The sequence below is a fragment of the Gymnogyps californianus genome, chromosome 9, assembly GCF_018139145.2.
Source record: "Gymnogyps californianus isolate 813 chromosome 9, ASM1813914v2, whole genome shotgun sequence".
NCBI classification, from domain to species: domain Eukaryota; kingdom Metazoa; phylum Chordata; class Aves; order Accipitriformes; family Cathartidae; genus Gymnogyps; species Gymnogyps californianus.
Window position 1 is genome coordinate 20,452,965 of NC_059479.1, and position 18,796 is coordinate 20,471,760.

General features: G+C 40.2%; 1 protein-coding gene across 1 annotated transcript in view; it reads left to right on the plus strand.

Annotated features, from left to right (window-relative positions):
- COL4A5 (collagen type IV alpha 5 chain) overlaps window positions 1-18,796 on the plus strand; it is an 86,946-nt gene that overhangs the window by 44,812 nt on the left and 23,338 nt on the right. The window contains 21 exon segments of the mRNA XM_050902075.1: window positions 428-481; window positions 588-644; window positions 2,864-2,908; window positions 3,010-3,063; window positions 3,242-3,283; window positions 3,752-3,884; window positions 4,688-4,861; window positions 5,808-5,891; window positions 7,135-7,227; window positions 7,808-7,878; window positions 8,122-8,313; window positions 8,764-8,932; window positions 9,606-9,698; window positions 9,789-9,833; window positions 9,836-9,892; window positions 10,502-10,599; window positions 10,889-11,039; window positions 11,693-11,806; window positions 16,034-16,201; window positions 17,105-17,194; window positions 18,023-18,172. Coding sequence (XP_050758032.1) covers window positions 428-481; window positions 588-644; window positions 2,864-2,908; window positions 3,010-3,063; window positions 3,242-3,283; window positions 3,752-3,884; window positions 4,688-4,861; window positions 5,808-5,891; window positions 7,135-7,227; window positions 7,808-7,878; window positions 8,122-8,313; window positions 8,764-8,932; window positions 9,606-9,698; window positions 9,789-9,833; window positions 9,836-9,892; window positions 10,502-10,599; window positions 10,889-11,039; window positions 11,693-11,806; window positions 16,034-16,201; window positions 17,105-17,194; window positions 18,023-18,172 — 2,134 coding nt within the window.

Consider the following 18,796-nt stretch of genomic DNA (forward strand, 5'->3'; position numbering starts at 1 on the left):
CTGACAAACACACTATTGATCCTGATGGCCTCACAACTTCAGCAATTACCAGTAATCTAACGACTGTTGCTCCTGTGATTTCAGCAGGATCTGGCATTTGTTCTTTCTTTCTTTCTTTTTTTTCTTCCTTCTTTTTATTATTGTATAGCAGCTGCAGGCCACCAAACCAGCTGCTGCGGGGCACGCAGGAGGCAGTTGTGTCTTAGTGGAGTGAATCATCTAAATAAACAGGATGAGCAGTTAATAAAATTTATAGATGCACTTGAAGTTCCACACAAAGAAAGAATAAATATGATCCTTCGCTGTTCATAGTACTTGGAAATCTAAATGACAGCAAAAGAAGATTCTATTTTTAAAAAAAAATAAACTGACCTACTAGGGAGTGATGGAGGCTTTAATCCTCTTTTTCTTTGCCCATGCTTGACAGGGTATTCCAGGTGATCCAGGCCCACCAGGACTTCCTGGGCCACAAGGCCCTCCTGTGAGTAGTCCTCTTCTAGTTCTTTTTTGTTGCATCTGTATCAGAACTGTAAATTCATTCTACTCTGGCTTGTGGGCTCAGTTTAAGATGACGTTTGTGTGTCCAGGGTCTTCCCGGTGGCGTAAAAGGTGAAAAAGGTGAGCAAGGAGAACCAGGCAAAAGAGTAAGTAGTCTGTTTAACCAAACATTTATCTTTCCACTCAGTATTATCTTTGAGAATTAAGCAAATGTTGAATTCAGGTGGGGCCGTCAGCCTCTGGGTAAGAGACCTTTTTTTTTTTCCCCCCATAACCTGGCAAACTAGTAGATGACGCATCTGGTTCATGAAAGTGCTTCTAGCTATGGATCTCTCAGTGCTTTCTGATAGAATTATCTACATGTAGATCTTAGTTTTGGAGGCAGGAGAAAATAATTTGAATGATGTTATCTGGTTACATGTGAAAACCTTCTTCAAAGTTGTTGGACTGCTTGACTGAAGCAGCAGTTTTCTGTTTCCTTTTAGAGAGGGTCTTCATTCAGTTTGCTATGTACTGGGTTGCCAAGCAGCATGAGATTGGTATATATTTAAGCTGGTCTATGTAAACTCATTCTCAGTGGGTTTACTTGTGAGGTGAGTCACAAAATCAAGTCTCTGAACACTGCATTAAGACCAAAAGTCTGTTTGTCACTTCCCAAGTGACTACTTCAGTTTATGTACTATCTGGGGAGGGGACGAGTCAGGGTAGCTGCATCTAGGGATAGCATGAGTCACTTTGTTCCTGTCTAGACCCAAATCCATCCTGGCATTGAAATTTACTTGGATATCACAGCTCAGAAAAGCTGAGGAAGATCATAGAAGTGCTAAGAAATAAGATGAAAATAATATGGGCTGGACCAGCAAAGAAAAGAGAAGCTGCTACCAGCTCAAAGCATTCTGGATTTTCACTTTCACAGCTACTGAACCCATAGTTGCATCAACATATAATGGGCCCCTTTGAAAACAAGACACAAGTCCTGCTCAGGTTAATTGGACAATATATAAACACTGTTTAGAAACATGTTGGTAATAGGTTTTCCAATTTCCATAGGAAATAAATACAATGGATACAAATGTTTGGTATTCTCGAAAAAATCCTTCTTAGTTGCCGACATTTATAGGAGAGCTTTGATTTGCCTTCTTTAAGGAACATAACAAATGAGGCAGATTTACAAAGCCAAAATTCTCATTATATTTTGAGTGGTTTTTGAATCGTATTTTCCAAGTTGCTTCTCTCTGCAAAAGTAAATGGGAACCACATAAATTTGCAAAGATCTGAAAGGATAAAAGTCCTGAGGGGATATGGCAGATGCCTTTTGCCAAAAGCTTGTTTATCAACATTTTTGTTTGTTTTTATTACTCTGAATTTGGGCATGTTGCATACTTAAAGTGAAGTTTTGCTATTAAGTTACTCTAAAGCTGCCTTTTAGGGCTCCATATGATTCTGTGTGGCTCAAACCCATTTCAGATATACTCATAAAAATGTCAGGATATGTAATCAAACAGGTAGTTCTGCAAATTCACAGAACACCTTAAAACCTCATTTTTGAGAATCAGAACTTGTCACTAATAATAAAGAATTCACAAGTCACATTATACTCTAATACACTGTATCTGTCAGGTCTTATTAGCAACTTCTCAATGGTTGAGAGTTGATCTTAGCACTGTGGTGAAACTCAGTCACCTATTCTAGTTGTGTTCCAGCAGGTGTCCCCCATACGTACTGCTTCCGTAACGCTAACAATAGAGTTCTATTTGTCTTGCCCAGCGAATGGTCTGGAATAAAGTAGAGCCTGCACTAGTTTTATTGCAGCAATGACAAATCTGTTCAGCAAAAATATATGGTTTTCAGAAGTCACTTCTTTGAGAAGAATTGCACTTTATATTTTTGTTGATACTTCAGAAAATTGCATTTGGTTTAAAGGAGAGTTAAAATTCAAACACAAAAATGCTTGTATTTAATTTCACTGGTCACATTATACTAATTTCCTAATTAAATGTAATGTTCTAGTGTTTAGGGAGTTAAGATCTGTTTTCCAAATAAAGGATTTCTCTAATGTTAAAATAAAGGGAGTTATTAAACACAATGAATCAGCAATAGTTAACTGGAGATTCTTTTGTGCTGTATTCGCACAACATTTCTTTGAGACTTGTCATGTTTTTGTGCTCTGGTTTTCAAAATGAAAACCTTGGTTTAGATAACTCCATTGATTATACTTGGTTGATATCTTTGACGTATTTGTCACGAGGACTGCATTCTAGAGGAAGTTTGGTTTATTGAAAAATGGGAAATAAGTAACATAATTTCCATAAGAATTCTTCACCACTGAAACGTTTTATTTCAATGAGTGTTTATGTCTTTGAAGGGAAAGCCTGGCAAAGATGGAGAACCTGGTCAGCCTGGTAGGGATGTGAGTAACTCGTACATTTCTAATCTAAGCAGACTCCTTACAAGCTTTTCTTCTGATATGGAGAAGATCTGAGTGTGATCATCTTTCTCTTTTTCTTGAAGGGTTTACCTGGTGGGCCTGGAATAAATGGTGTACCAGGAAGAGAGGGTGAAAAGGTATGCCAGGTTTTTTGTCATTATTGCTATAGTAGCTTGAAAATCTGCCATCACTGAGTTCAGCTCTGGCTGAGTAGTAATTGCATTGCCTATGCTATTACAGTGTTGAGGAATATTTGCAATAACTTTCTTGTGTACTAATGCGCAGTATAAAAAATGCTCTTAATTTCATTGGTAGGGTGAAAAAGGTGACATTGGTCCCCCTGGTCCTCCTGGAATTGTAAGTTGCTGATCCTTTCTTTTCTTTCTGCATTTGGTTGACAGTGTTGTTTCATCATAGTTCTTGGGTGACTGTGAGTCCCATCTCTGGGTATAACAATAACAGAACCAGTAAAGATTTCATATGTTCACTAATAGAAACGATTGTTTCCTTCTTTCAAGATAGATTCTGTGCTCTAGGATTTGCTAGGTTACAAACACAAGGCTAGGCTATAACCTTAGAACAGCAGAAATTGAGACAACTTCACCGAAGCCTGTTCTAACCATGTTGGCTTGGCAGTAAAAGTGCTTCCTATTGGGGAGTGCTCTTTACTGGAATTTTACCTGGTAATTCAGTGGAGCAGGAAAAGCATCCTGTCATTGGTATAAGGTTCGAAGTATGTTGAACTTTTCCTCCCTCACATCTCTTTACCGTTCCAGTGACTCTTTTCTTGGCAAGTTGTTTCACATGAACATGAAACGTTTACAGGTCATTTCAAGACCAGGCATTGATGCAACAGTGGGACCAAAAGGTAGCAAAGGATTGCCAGGACTTCCAGGAGCCAAAGGGGAGCGTGGATTCTCTGGTAGGCCGGGCCCACCTGGCTTGCCAGGTTCTCCAGGTAGGAGTGCAAGCATTAAAATAAGTTGTATGTTCAAATGTCTGAATGGATATTTAGCTTCACAGTCTTTTCACGCTCATTTTGACAGATGGACTGAGCAGAAAGTGAAGGCAGAACTATTTAGAGCTACCTTTGAGCTTGAAGGGTAGTCCTTAGCTTATGGGGATAATATGAGGAATTCTGAACGTTCATTGCCCCTGCTGTGGTGAACAGAGGATGCTAATCATCAAGGCTGTCAAACAGATACTAGCTTAATGGTCTTAGGGGTAATTTATCTCATATCACTTACCTATAACATGCGTTATTCATTGCATTACACAGAGAAAGTATTGTGTACCAGAAGTCTGGTACCTGCCTATCAAACCTAGTCTCTGCTGTACATTGGCCAGTACTAAAGGAGGAGGTGATCTGAGTCTACAGCGGGAGTGAACGGCGACACTGTGTTTGCCTTATACATACACAGAGAAGAACATCATGATTCTAATGTTACAACTTGTAAATGTTCTTTTTTCTGTCCGTACTTCCTTTCATAGTCCTGTTTTATTTTTTTTCCTTCATAAACTTAGTTGTTGAGTCTCAGGTCAATTTTTCAAACAAAAATCTCTGAAAATGCAAAATGTGCATATGTCAAACACTGCACATCAATATGTAGTTTGATTCCATAAAAGAAATTTTATGGAGTACTTACATGGAAAAACTCAGTCTTATCTGTAGCATGTTATTCATCATATATGATTGTCATCCTTGCATAAAAGTGTTTTAAACCTTTGAGCTATCAAGGAACTAAGTTCTTCCCATCTTAGGGATCACTACTGTTGGACCTCCTGGCCCACCTGGCTTACCTGGTGAGAGAGGACAGAAGGGAGATCCAGGTTTACCTGGGGTTTCTATTCCTGGGCAACCAGGACTTGATGGACCACGAGGACCTCCAGGACCACCAGGTCCCCCAGGGCCACCTGCACCATCTGTTCCTCCTGGTAAGTGGTGACCACATAGACCTCAAGTGAGCCCTGCTGTGACTTATCTGTGAGATTCAGTTAAACTGGAGAAGAAATCTTATCAGACTTGAGGGACCTTTGTGCTAACTCACATAATGACAGTCCTCCAGGGCGAAGCAGATTTGGCCCAGATGTACAAAATTAAGTATTTTTTCAATTTATGTTACATCCCATTTAATCCAACTAATGAAAGTTACATTAAAATTTGTGCATAAAGCAGGAGGTAACCACTTTGACACCGTCTTGAGTAAATTTAGCTTTCATGAGATGATCTAATAAATGCTTGGAGGGACTATTCCCTACTAAGAGTTGTGATACCAGGAGAGTCAAAGGAGTACTTTTTCACAGAATTCCAGTTTCATTTCATAAATATTCCAGTGTGTAGACCACACAAAATTAGCTTGGGAGTGGGCACTTTGGATGAAGGCTCTTAGCTCCTTTTTGGTATAAGGGAAGTAGGGAATGGGAGATGGAATATGAGAACTGGAAAGCTGTAGTGGAGAGGGGCTAACATGGTTCAGGGAGGAATTTAGTGTCTAGAAGGCATTGGCATCTTAAGTCCCCTCACTCTAATGATATTTCATACACGTGATTTTATGATATGAGGCTGAACAGCAGAATGTAGTGTAGAGATGGAAGTGTGCAGGCGGTGGGAGGTGGTGGGAGATAGTTGAGGTCGTGAAGGAGAACTGATGATTGTTGTGTAATATCACTGATTGTTTCCTTCTGAGTTTGGATTACATCGGTGGGTTTTGATTAGCAGTCCTCTGTCTGAATTGCCAAAATGTTTGGTCTGTGACTGTGTGGGTATATTAGAATATCCACACAAATACTAGGAAGTGCATTTTTGTACTGAATACATGTATTCGGTGCTGCTGTCAGTCTAATGCAAATTGATCATTAAACCTCTCCCGATTCTCCTTAGGTGAAGGGTTATGTGAGCAGGGGCCACCAGGTCCTCCAGGAATTCCAGGACAACAAGGCTTTACAGGGGAGCGAGGCCAAAAAGGTGCAGTGTCGTGGCTATCTTGTTTTTTCTCTTTTTATTGAAGCTTGTTAAACAATGTAAAGCCTGCGTTAAATAAGGATAAACAGTGTCTCTTCCCAGTAGGGTTGAGTGCAGATATTTTCTGTTTCTGAGTAAGAAAGCTGTTTTGTTTGGGCGTAGAAAATCCCTCATCTAGTGTTAAAGCACAGGAGTCTCAAAGTGACTGAGGGTACAACCAATGCTAGGACCTAGCATGGATCATGATTAAAGTAAAATGGAACTTCAGGTTTATGAGTACCTCCCAGGTAGATAGAAGTGAAGTGCTTTGTAACAGCAGTTGCCAACTCTATGTGAAAAAGTTTTATACTTACTTCATGAATAAATTTGACATTTTTTATGGAAAGCAACATTGAAATTATAAATGCGAGATTCCTAATTTGAGTTGGTCAATCTACAATGAGTTTGTTTGTTTGGTAAGCAAAAGAAAGACATCTTTAATGTGTATCCTTGTTTCCAAAAAGACAACCTTGCAATGAGGATGCTGATATGGGTAAGTGAGAATCTTTTCCTAGCTCAACCATGGACATCCTAAATGACTTTGGGCATCTCACTTAATTTTGTACTCCTTCCAAACAGAAGTCTTTTTTCTCATGGAGATTGTAGGGATTAATTAATTAACCTAAATAAAGTGCTTAAATACTACATTGACAAATGTCAGAAAAGTCTGTATGTGAAGGAAATTCCTAAGCTTCTTGAAACCATTCTTTTTTTTCCTTTTTTTTTTTTTTTGAATGAAATAAGTTTAGCCTGTTGTCAAATCAGTGGAACATTCCCAGTATTTATTTTGCACTCTTGGAGTTTAATTAAAGTTTCAGATTTTGATATGTGTGTGTTAGAGTTGCAGTTTTGAAGTGTCAAGTACCTACTTTAGAAGAGGACTCTTTGCTGAGAAAAAAAGTCCACAGTTTTATTTTTTATTATTGAAAGCATTTTTTTTGTTTTAATTTATTTTTGCACTATCCTAAATGAATTCTAATCATATCTGATATTGGTTGTCTGACTCCTAGCAACCAAAAAGCTTCAGTTTGGCTTTCATGGGAGAAGCCTTCTAACATTTAAGTAATCATATAATTACATAAAATAGTCATTTTGGACTTGGTATTATAGATCAGTAGCAAGAAAACAATTGCTGTTGTGCTGAATTCTTTTAATGTTTTCTAAGATCTGATGCTCAAGTATGCTTTTTCAATGCAAATCTTTTTAGGTGATCAAGGAGACACATGCTTCAATTGCATAGGAACTGGAGTAACTGGGCCTCCTGGGGAGAGAGGGCCACCAGGACCTCCAGGTAGTCCAGGTAAGGCTGTAGTCTTCACTATTTTGCTTAATATATTCCATCAAGTCACTTCGAGTATCTGTGTATAATGCTAATGATATATCTGTGTATTGTGTACAAGTTCAGATGCACAGTTGCCAGCTCCAGTATATAGCTGGTGCATATCCTGTTTTGCACAGTTGAGGAGCGTTAGGAAGAAACAGGCTGGATACGTGTAAAACAATCAATCATTTCTTTAAAATCTAGCCTTTCAAAAAAAATTCTCTGAGCAAAGACAGACTTGCAGGCATTTGCATATTGAAGGCTTATGGTCTGCTATAGATTTAACTGAAAGAGAGAAATTAACTTCTTCTACTTGCTATTCCTGAATTGATAGAGGAGCTGGAGCTTTTTAAAAGTGTGACATTTTTTGACACTACTGATTTAACTTAGAGTTGCAAATTTTGTTCTGCTCAAATAAAATCAAGCTTTCAAAAAAACCCAGACTAAACCTTGCCTGATTTTAAAACAACTTAGCTATTATCTTATGCAAATAGCATGCTTGATATTTACAGCTTCTACAGTTTTATGTTTTTCTTTTATATTTTTCTGCACTGCTCAGGTTCTCCTGGTTTTCCTGGACCAAAAGGTGAAAAGGGGCTTCCTGGATTAACTGGCCTTGTAGGGCCACCAGTAAGTGGTGGTGTTATGTTCTGGTGGGAAAATAGTGTCTCATTTGTCTTGCACGTTTGGTAGATCTGTGCACAGTAGATATGAATTCTTGTCTAATACTTCTTTTTTTGTCCATCATTAGCTTGAATGCATAATTCTTATATTGTGCCAAACTCAGAGAAGGAGTGAAAGAAAAACTAAAATGCCTTTTTTTTCTTCTTCTTCTTTTTTTTTTTTTTTTTTTTTTTTTTTCTTCTCCCTCAGGGATTCCCAGGGTCCCCAGGTGCTCCTGGGAGACCTGGTCCTAAAGGAGACCCAGGGGATGTCCTGACTTCTCCCAGAATGAAAGGTGACAAAGGAGACCCCGGCTTCCCAGGACCTCCAGGTCTTCCTGGCATAGATGGCACTCCTGGACGAGATGGACTGCCAGGTCTACCTGGCCCTAAGGGGGAACCTGTGAGTTCCATTTTATGCTGTCTTTGATTGGACAGATGTTTTAGGAAGACCTGGATGCATATGACGTAGTGCGCATAAGAGGACTGGCAAACGCACTTTTTTCCGCATGTGACTAATGCAGTAATTCTCTTCAGGAGATGCCAGTCTAGTGATGATAGACAGAGGTACTCCCTGAATCTGTCAATGCCTCTAAAAATAAGCTGAGACTTCTCTTGGGTAGTGTCAGATGGTCCCTTCTGCCATTGTCTACATTTCACCTATGTAGTGTGAAGAATTAAGTAGCCAGGTTTAGCCCTTATCTCTACTATGTAAGATGTAGGCAGCTAGTGACCTTGAGAGTTACAAGGATGGAAACTGCCAAAGAGTTTCAAAACAGAAGCAATGAAACTCTTTACTCCTTTGCTAGTAAATATCTGTTCCTCTTTCCCATCCTGCTCTTCCTTTTTTCAGGGCAGTGTCGCATTCAAAGGAGAAATGGGTATTCCAGGTGATCCAGGAATACCAGGTCTTCCTGGAGACAAAGGACTTCCTGGACCTCCTGGTTTTGGTCCACAAGGTTCACCTGGTGAAAAGGGCATCCAAGGTGTATCAGGCCGTCCAGGGCCTCCTGGAGTTCCTGGTGAGTTGGTCTCTGTGTGCTATTGAACAAAAGCTGTAAAGTCAAGTTTTGTCCTTTTGCTCCGGATAGTTCTCAGACCATAATGCTGCTTTTAAGCTTTTCCCGAAGGTGGTGTAAGACCTACTATTTATAAGCTCCCTTACTGAAAGTCATCACTGAATCATAAAGTGAGCAGAATTTGTGCTGTGTTACTATAGGCACATGACTCACCCTTCTGCTCTGACCTCTAGAGAAGCTTCTCCTTCTCGGCTGACTATAGTGGAAATGCATTGTAACTACCATCTGGCTTATGCTTAATAATACTGCAACTACAACAGTTTTTGAAAACAAGGGTTTGCTTTGAACAAGTTTGCTTTTGTTACTTTCTTGTCAACTACACACATACTGATCAAGTTGTGCTGGTGTCAGCTATGGAAAATACTATTCACATGATGGTACCTAGGAGGAAGCTAGGAAAAATAACATTTCAAGAAAACTGTCTTAATATTAAGCAATGCTTCTAAGCCTATAAGTGCTGTATGGGGCTCAGGGGCGGATAGCATATTGGGTAAAGTGTTCCTGGTGTTTTAAGTTCCTTGTAAGCTTGGGATGTGGCTAGCATCTTTTTCTGCTCAAAAAAAAACAGAAAAGAAACTCCTACTGAGTGATACCTATTTCTTCTTTTTGGTTTTAGGTCCAAAAGGTGACCCTGGCCAGACTATTACAGAACCAGGAGTTCCTGGCCCCCCTGGTCCTCCAGGAAGAAATGGTGACCCAGGTCTTCCAGGTAAAGCAGCAACTAGATATCCAGGGAATTCCAAGAGCTTTTTGTTCTGACTGGTTCTTGATAACTATGTTGATTTTCTTCTTTTTACAGGAGATCCTGGTCAGCCAGGTCAGCGTGGCTTATCAGGCATCCCAGGTGCAAAGGGGAGCCAGGTATTCCTGGCATTGGACTTCCAGGTCCACCAGGCCCAAAAGGTAAGTTTACAGCCATGTTTACTGTATTGTACTGGCTGGAAGAGGGGACATAGAGGGTTGCATCTCTTCACTTTTTCCTAGTGAGTTGATTTCTGTCTCTAGAATCCTTTAAAAAAATGTTTGTCTTGAATTTCTATATCTTTATAATAGTTTCAGAAGTATCAGGAAAGAAAACCTGCTGAGCTCTTATTCCTCTGTTCACTGTACTGCTCCTTCACGGTAGCTTACATTTTTCAGTAAACCAAGGACAAAAAAGTAAATGGGTAAAACTTTGGGAAACGAAGAATGTTTGAGCTTGAATCAATAAATGATCTCCAAATGCTGCCTCAAGATGTTAATGTTTCTGATGTGAACTGTTTGTAATTTTTGTTGGAGCACACAGCATAGGGAATGCCCTCCTCTGAGACGAGTCCCAGAGATCCTCTGTGGCAAAGACTGTATACTCAAAAGTTGTCTCAGCCAAACGGGTACCCTTCAAGTATGCTTGAGCTAGCACAGAACCTCTTTTCAGAGATTACTTTTCATGGGCCCTAAGCATTTCTGGAAGAGTTGTTCTAATGCTCTCTGGTGTCCTCTCCTCTGCCGCCCTAACCTCCATGTCATGTGTAGGTTTCCCAGGGACTCCAGGCCCCCCTGGAGCTCCAGGAACTCCAGGTCGCCCTGGTCTAGATGGACCTCCTGGACCACCTGGTTTCCCAGGACAGAAGGTCTGTGTTTGCTTGTTTAATATAAAACTTCACTTTCTTAGAGGTTCTTCTGCATCAGTGGGAAGTTGGTGGGGAGGATTTCACCTCTTGTTGTCAGCTTTTGATGGCGGGGATTTCACATTCTCTACTTGAGGTTTGAGTGAGAGTAGGAAAAAAGAAATTGAACTCTAAGATGGTTTTTTTCTAAAAATTTTAGAAATTTCTAAATTTTTTCTTTGCTACTTTAACATTTTTAGGAGAGGCTAAACTTAGAAAACCCCCTTTTAAAAAATTTGTAAATTTGTTACAGGGGGATCGTGGATTTGGAGTTCCAGGACCACCTGGACCCCCAGGACCACCAGGCACAAAAGGAGTTCAAGGACCTAAAGGTGATCCTGGCTTCCCAGGAAACCCTGGTCTCCCAGGACGGGCAGGTTTTGATGGAACTCCAGGACCCAAAGGTATGGAGAACTCTCCCTTTTTCTGTTCCCTACTGAACTTTAAAAAATGTAGACGTGCTGGGAGTCATATGGCAGTTAAATACAAGCAGTGCTGACTTTAGAGCAATTACTTCAGGGTCTGTTTTTCCAAATCAGACACACCTGTGTAAATGGAAGCTTGTGTTCTCAAAAGACAAGCAAAGGAGTAAATACCAATCTGTGGGTCAGTATCTGAAAGTCTGTATTCTAAAGACAAATCATGTTAGCGTGGGGGTAAAGCTTTTTCAATAGAATAACTGTCGTTTAGATGCACTGTGCTTCAACATGCAGAGGGTTAGCAATTCATGAATTCCTGCTGTTAATCATTGTCTGTATTGAACTGCAGAGCATGCCTGGTTTGCTGGAGAGCATCTGTTGAGTTTGATGTGGATTATGATGCAATAACATGTCTCTGTGTAGCCTAGAAATGTAAACTGCATGCATTCCACACAGAGTGAGGACAAATCTCTGGCTTTCAGAAATAGCCTCTGAAGTGCGTTTTTTTCCTGTGTCAGATCCATATTTGTTTGCATGCAAGGATGAGATTTCAAGTACAATGTGCAGGCACTCTGCTTCTGAAAGCAAGTATCTCTGAACTGAGTTCACTATTTAACTAAACAAGAGTGTTCTTTTAGGTGACCCTGGACCAAGTGGACCACCAGGACTCCCAGGCCCACCAGGCATCCCTGGCATTGGTGGTCAAGGTCCACCTGGATCTCCAGGACCTCCAGGTCCTGTTGGCCCCCCAGGTAAAACTCACATGAATTATACCCTGAGGTTATTTCTGGCATACACCGAGCAGGTACACAGGACACTGCAGGTCCCACTGAACAGATAGGCAAGGAAAGATAGAGACTTCATGTCTATTAGCTTGGCTGTTTTGCCAGTCAAGCGGGCAAAACTTGGTACATCATGTTTTTTACTGAAATCAGAAGTGGAATTACATTCAGCCCTGCCATTTGCACAACTTAGAGAGGTCTCAAGGGTGTAAAAGCCCACTTTGGAGAAGACTTGGAGCCTCAGTAGAAATTCTAGAAAGTGTTGTGCACAGATACTGACAAAATCTCTGTGAAGGGGTTTATCGCAATACTCTTCAGGACAAGACAGAAGGGAGTACAGTGTCAGTGCAGAGGTTTTGGGGATACAGAAGAGGAGGAAAGCTGCCTTTAGCTGCCTGTACTGTGCTGTCATTACATTGGTTTCAAATAGCAAGAAGATTCTTAAATTCCAAAGCAGTTTTCTAGCTTACCAAACTGTATACCAAATTCACTGGGTGAGAGGCATTTTTAAATAACTTTTTTACATTTTTATCTAGAAAATTAATTTCTGGTTTGGGAAAAAAGCAGACAAACTCAATCTCCTATATAATGCTATTTGTCCTCCCTCTACTTACACAGTGAGTAATTCAGGTTCTCCCTGACATAGTGAGGCACTTTTTTTTTTTCCTTCCTCCAAATGGAAGCTGAAGCACAACTGAACTCAGTTAATGTGGAAAGGAAGAAAGCATAAGTATTCCAAACTAGCTGGTTCATTATTTTGTAGAGAAAATGTTCTCCAAGTAGTGACGTGATACTTTTTTAACAAAAGCCTGTCAGTAAAAGAGGTCGTACACATTCATCTTGTCATAAGCACACCTGGAAAAGAGCTTTAGAATTCCTCTTACAGAAACCTCTGAGTTCTGGGGTTCCTGATTCCCTCACACACTTTTTTTCTGCAAAACCAACAAGTTTTATGAGTCCTGATATGTTTAAAGTAGATTGACAAAGTAGAATCTAAGGATAGTGATAATTAGGAATATGTCTCTGAAGGGAGTTTGATTGTCTTTTGTCTAAAATGACTGGTGACTGATGAAGATACGAACTTGTTCCATCTCTGTGCACAAAGGGTACATGTGCATGCATGCGCATCATTCTATTCACAAAGTTTGTTTAGGGAAATTCTTTTCCCCTTCATTCAGTGAATGAGCTTGCTGTGCACCAACTCCTGATGTTGCAAATGTGTGGCAGTCACCACAATGAGAACATTCTCTGTGGACTTGAGCATGCCTGCCACCGAAACACTTCAAAACCCATCTGGCTCTTGCCATGCCTGTATGACTGTTTACATTGCATGTTTGTGAGCTACACTTTGTGAATGTGTTTGTATGCCAGCACTGGGATTGGCATTGTTCGCAACACATGCTGAAAAATTCATGGTCAACTGCAAGACCACGGGTCACAGATTGGTTGATCATATTCAGATCTTTATGAACTGTGAGCTGAGATTCAGCAAAGTGCTTAACTTGAAGGTAGGCAAGCACTTGAGTAAGTAGGCCCATGGAGTTTGAGTTCTACTCGCATACATAAAGTGTGGGTCATGTTTAAGTATATTTTTTCGCAAGTTTCCCAGTGGGGAAAGGAATGTGTGGTCGCTGCACCAGCAAGCCTTGAATGTGTCCAGTATTAAGAGCTAGGGACAGAACGGGTCTGGACAATGTGCACACAAGTTCTCTGAGCCAGCAGGTGGGTCCTCTGCCTGGCTTACTGTGCTTACTATACTGTCCTGAACCTGTGGTTGCACTTGAGGCTGAACTGAAACAGAAGGCAACCCAGGTGTGTATCTGGGGTGGGGAATGGGACGTATTAGTACGGGTTTGAATGTTTCATCCAACGCATATTCTTTTGTCTTCCTGTAACATCTCTTCTGGTGTTAGCCAGAATTTGATTTCATGTGATCACTAATTTATTCTGCAAAATACCAATTTTGACAAATGCACAATTATTACTAGAGTTGGTGGATCTGAAATGCTTGTATTTTTGCTTTTCCTGTCTGTACTGACTAATCATCGTGGCTACTAACAGCATGGTGGCTCTGAAATCCAGTGCGTGGTTGAAGTCCTTGTTATTTCCCTCGGCACTGCTATTTCTCTGTTTTGTGCAGAATGCCTTACATTCCCATCTCTCATCCCTTGTTTGTTTTACTAGGCTGTTTTGATTCTGTTCCTTTATGCAACATTAGGGTAAAGTTTCTGGGGCTCTGTTTTTCAGGTAATTTGGAAAATTCTTGAAAGGATTTCCCTGTTCAGAATTTCCTTTCTCTGCACCACCATTTCTTCAAATAGTCTGCAGTAATTCAACATTCTTCTTTTTTTGAATATGTAACAAATTACTTTAGAATTTATTGTGTTGTCTATATTGTTCTAATTATGATACGGTTACATTTTTGAGAACCAGAAATTCAATTAGAAGGAATTTCTATTTGAAAAAGTATCTTTACCATTCTAGATACAGACTTTGTCCTCCTATTGGGCTATATATTATTTTGGCTTTTTTTTTTCCACTTGCTGATAGAGACCCCTTAAACACAGACCATGTGCAGTCCTTATCCGTCTTCAGGTACTGTTTTTTCTCTGCAAAGTAAGCAGTTCCAGGCACATGACGCCATAGTTTAATGCAGTGATAAGCTGCTGCCAAAGGGGAGCATGCTTATCATGAAATAAATGGCAGTCTACAGCCTATGCTGTCAAGAAAACTTAATCTGCCTTTTTAGCATGTAGAGAACACATCATGACATCACTCCTAAACTTGCTCCTGCAGTCAAGAGCAGGGGTCACCATTACAGAGTAATACTGCATTGTAGCTATTTATGAGGTTTTGGCATGGTGCTGTCATAATCTCAGTAGACTATGCTAGGGCATGTAACGTGCAATATACTATCTCTGTAGGTGTAACAATGTAAACTTGCGTAATAGAACTAAAAGAATGGGAAAAAACATTTAGAGGTTTTTTGTGTTATAAAGAAGAAGCATCTTTTGAAAATCCCTATTGAAGGGATTTACCAGAATGTGATGTGGATCAACAAGAAGCTGATTGGTAGGGTGTACTCTGGTATTCAGAAGGCGTCCAAGCCAGTATCTAGTAATGACAGTTTTGTGTAAGAAACAGTTCAGAAAAAGCTTGTTCCCCAGTTGCGAAGAGAATACTAGACAAGGAGAGAGGGAAAAATAATTTTGTTTTTAAAAGGTACCATCAATATTTGACAATATCTCACTGAGTTTCTTGTTTCTGCATATAGTGGTGGCTGCACTTTGAAAAAGACCTCCATGTTTCCTTGCAGTCTGGTTTCTCTTAACTGCATTAGTGTTGTATTCTTTGTACTTAGATCTGTTTTCGGTAACTTTAGGGTAGATTTTTTTCTTTGTTCTAATCTGTATGTGCTTTATTTTGTTTCCTAACTTAACAACTATTACAACTCCTTACTGCTACCTGTCTCAACTTCCTGATGAGCTCTAACTCGTTGGCTTTTGAACCTCAGGTTCCCCAGGTACTGTGGTTTCTTTACCAAAGCCTTTTCTTAACTTCAGATTTAAGAATCCTTTTTTGTCAGCTACATTTCCAAAGTGAGCATCTTCACGGATACAGTGCACTGGAGGGCAACAAGCTGTCTGCTTGCTTCAGCGGTGCCTCAAGCTCAGTATCATTAGTGTTAAACAATCTTAAGCATATTTTGACAATTCATATTTTGCATTCAGGGAAATGTAATGCAATGCAGAATTTTACTATCCTTCAAAAATATTCAGCTGATGTTATCTTAGAATGTAGTCAAATGGAATCATTAATGGAAATATACTTGTAAGAATCTCAATACTTAACGGTAAAATACAAACCAGTCTAATCAATCTTGGCTTTTTGTTTTATTAATCAGAATTAAAGGGTTGTTGAAGAAAGTTGTTGTTTTCCTTTTGAGATTTTTTAATTGCATTTGCTACAACTTGGTAAAATTTTAGGAATGCTTCTCTTCAGGAGAATATGGCCTTTTAACACTTGGAAGCCATTAAAAAATAAATGGCTTTAGAAGAATTGCAGGGTTTTCATCAGTGCTAGGAATGGACTGCAGATAAAACTTAGCTATTCCTACAGTACTATGCCCAGAGACAGACAGATCTCAGCCTTGCCTTACTTTTTGCTAAAAGATTGTGTCTTAACAACATTGTCTAGGATTGCAGGGCATTCCAGGGGAGAAAGGGGATCCAGGTCCTCCAGGCTTCGATGTTCCTGGTCCTCCAGGTGACCGAGGAAGCCCAGGATATCCAGGACCCCCTGGTCTCCCAGGGCCTCAGGGTTCACCTGGACCACCTGGCCGGGATGGAATACCTGGATTTCCAGGTAAGTTCACATTTTTAACCTGTAAATAAAGACCAAACTGTAGTTACAGGTGGATGGTCTTTATGCTTGGGCATGCCAGCCAGTGACCTTCGATGTTTATCCTGTCCATTTAGAGTTGGATACATGTAACCATTACATCTCATATTTTTAAAAAAAAATTATAACAAAATTTGTTGCATTAAAATCCTCATCATCTCTCCACTCTTCCCTGTAACTTGATTCAAATATTTTCCACGTTATTCTGTTCCATAACTTTCAAACGTGATTTTGATCATCATTGTTATGACACTTTTCTTATTTATTTTGTGATTATTTTTTTCTAGTCACTGCTACAATTTAGAAATAGAATTTGTTTAAAGGCAATAATTACAAAAGCTATCAATGGAATCCAACACACAGTTTTAAATATTAATTTCCTTATTCTATGTGTTAGACTATTCAGTTAAGATAGTCTGTTTCACCCGCTGGAATAGAAATCTCAAAAGTGAATTTTGAGACTCTGTCTTAGGACAGAGGGGGCGATACAAAAAGATTCTAAAAGTAGTGCGTACCTAATTGTCTTTGTGGCTTTCAAGAAATTCAAGTTTGCTTTCAAACAAGTATTTATGTTTCAAACCAGGGAATGAAACTTATTGGAGGTATAAATATGCTTTCTACCATAAAGAACAGTGCACTGCAAATTTTCTTCCCAGGACTTAACTGTGGAAAATTTGCCACAATTTTCAAGTGTCGTTTATCTGATTTAGATCTATACAAGAACTGAGTGCTTGCAATTCCCTTAAAACAGGCTTTATATGCATGTGCTGGTTAATAAATACCATAGAGATGCAGGGAAGTAAAAGGTAGGTACTGATAGGTTTGGAGGTTTTGTTCAGAATGACAATGGTGATTCAATGCATTTAGGTGCCAAGGGTGAGATGGGCGTCATGGGAGCTCCTGGTCCTCCAGGGCCTCCAGGAATTCCTGGAAGAAATGGCCTGCCCGGCTTGAAAGGTAATGTTTGTTTTATCCACCCCTGAAGAGAACGCAGAATGCTGTTTTCCATGTTCTGTGTGGAAGGAGGCTTTGTAATACTAACATCTAGATCTTCATTACTGGGATCTGCTTAGGTTATCTTCTTTTGACAGTGCTAATGTTCAGAATTGCTTTGCAGTTTTAAGCTGTAGCAGTCAGTCACTCTTTTTTTTTTTTTATTGATGTCATGAAATGTTAGCTACTTTTAAAACATTACCTTTGGATTGATGGCATTGAAGTAGGGCAACGTTTCTGAAGTTATGTTGTAAAGTCTGCTTTAAGCAGCAGAAAGAAGAAAATCAGTAGCTTTGGGTTATGGAGTCATCCAGAATCAGCTCTATAGGTATCACAGAGAAACTATTCTATCTACATTTCCCCAACCCCCTTGTTGAAAATGAATTTTGAAAGTTTGGTAGAAGAAAAACCCACTCATCTCCCCAGAACAAGGAGGCTGTGAATCCAAAGCTGCTGTAGCTGTTGCAACTCCTCTGTGCTAGTGGCACAGTGTGGTGGGGCTCTGGGAGCTCTCTCTCAATGTGGGTCATACAGACAGCTGCTTCCTCTGAGCTGGGCTGGCCAGAGCTGACAGACTGCAGCGTACAGATGTCCCCATGCAGTCCGCTCACTCGGCATTGTTCCAGGGCTTAAGATGCTGTGGAGAATCTTGCATAAACTGACTGATCATTTAGTGAATTCCAACTTCATGAATAAATCATGGACTCTCTATGTAAGAAAAAACATTACAAATATATTAGCCTACCTTAAGGATTATATTTTTTTCCCTTCTGTTATCTGTACCTACTGTAGGTAATAATGGATTACCTGGTCCGCCAGGGCCTCCTGGACCGGTAGGACAGAAAGGCATCAAAGGTGAAGCAGGCCTGCCGGGTCCACCTGGAAAAGTTGATCCGAAACAGCTAGGAGCAAAAGGAGAAAAAGGCGAGCCGGGTGTTCCAGGTACAGAACTTTGCATGTGGGTCTGGGGAGGTGGTTTGTCCTCTACAGGTAAGAGTGACCTGTAACTGAATCCATTACAGTTCATTCTTTCTTACAGAAAAAAATAAACTCGGAATATAGAGGTGGCTTAAGGTTCTCTTATTTTAGGCTTTTTTTTAAGTGGTTCTATGACCGAGTTACTCTGCAAGATTAGTGTGCAATGTCCTTGCTCATTAACTGTTACTATTATTTGGCATATGGCGATATTGTAATAGCACTAAGGTGCTTTCAGCAGGATTACGATTCAGTCTCCTAGGTGTTATTCCTAAGCATGATGAGAGATAGTTGTCATGGCTGATGTGCTGGCTGCATTCCTGCTGTCTGGAAGGCCCTTGGGCTTTTGCCTTGTAGGGTGGAATCGCACAGGTCATCTGCTCATGCATCACCTCCAGATTGTCCCGTTAGGTGTCTCTGGAAGCTTACCCTCCCCTGAGCTAAATGTCATCTCTGTGTGTGTTTCTACTTGGGAAGCTGGCAGCCTGGAAGGTTTTCTCAAGTCTGTTTTCTCTCACTTGCTGGCTTCCCCTTCTTCCCCCACCAAGGGTTCTGATGTCTCCTTTGAACTCTAATTTAGTCTTGAGAAGA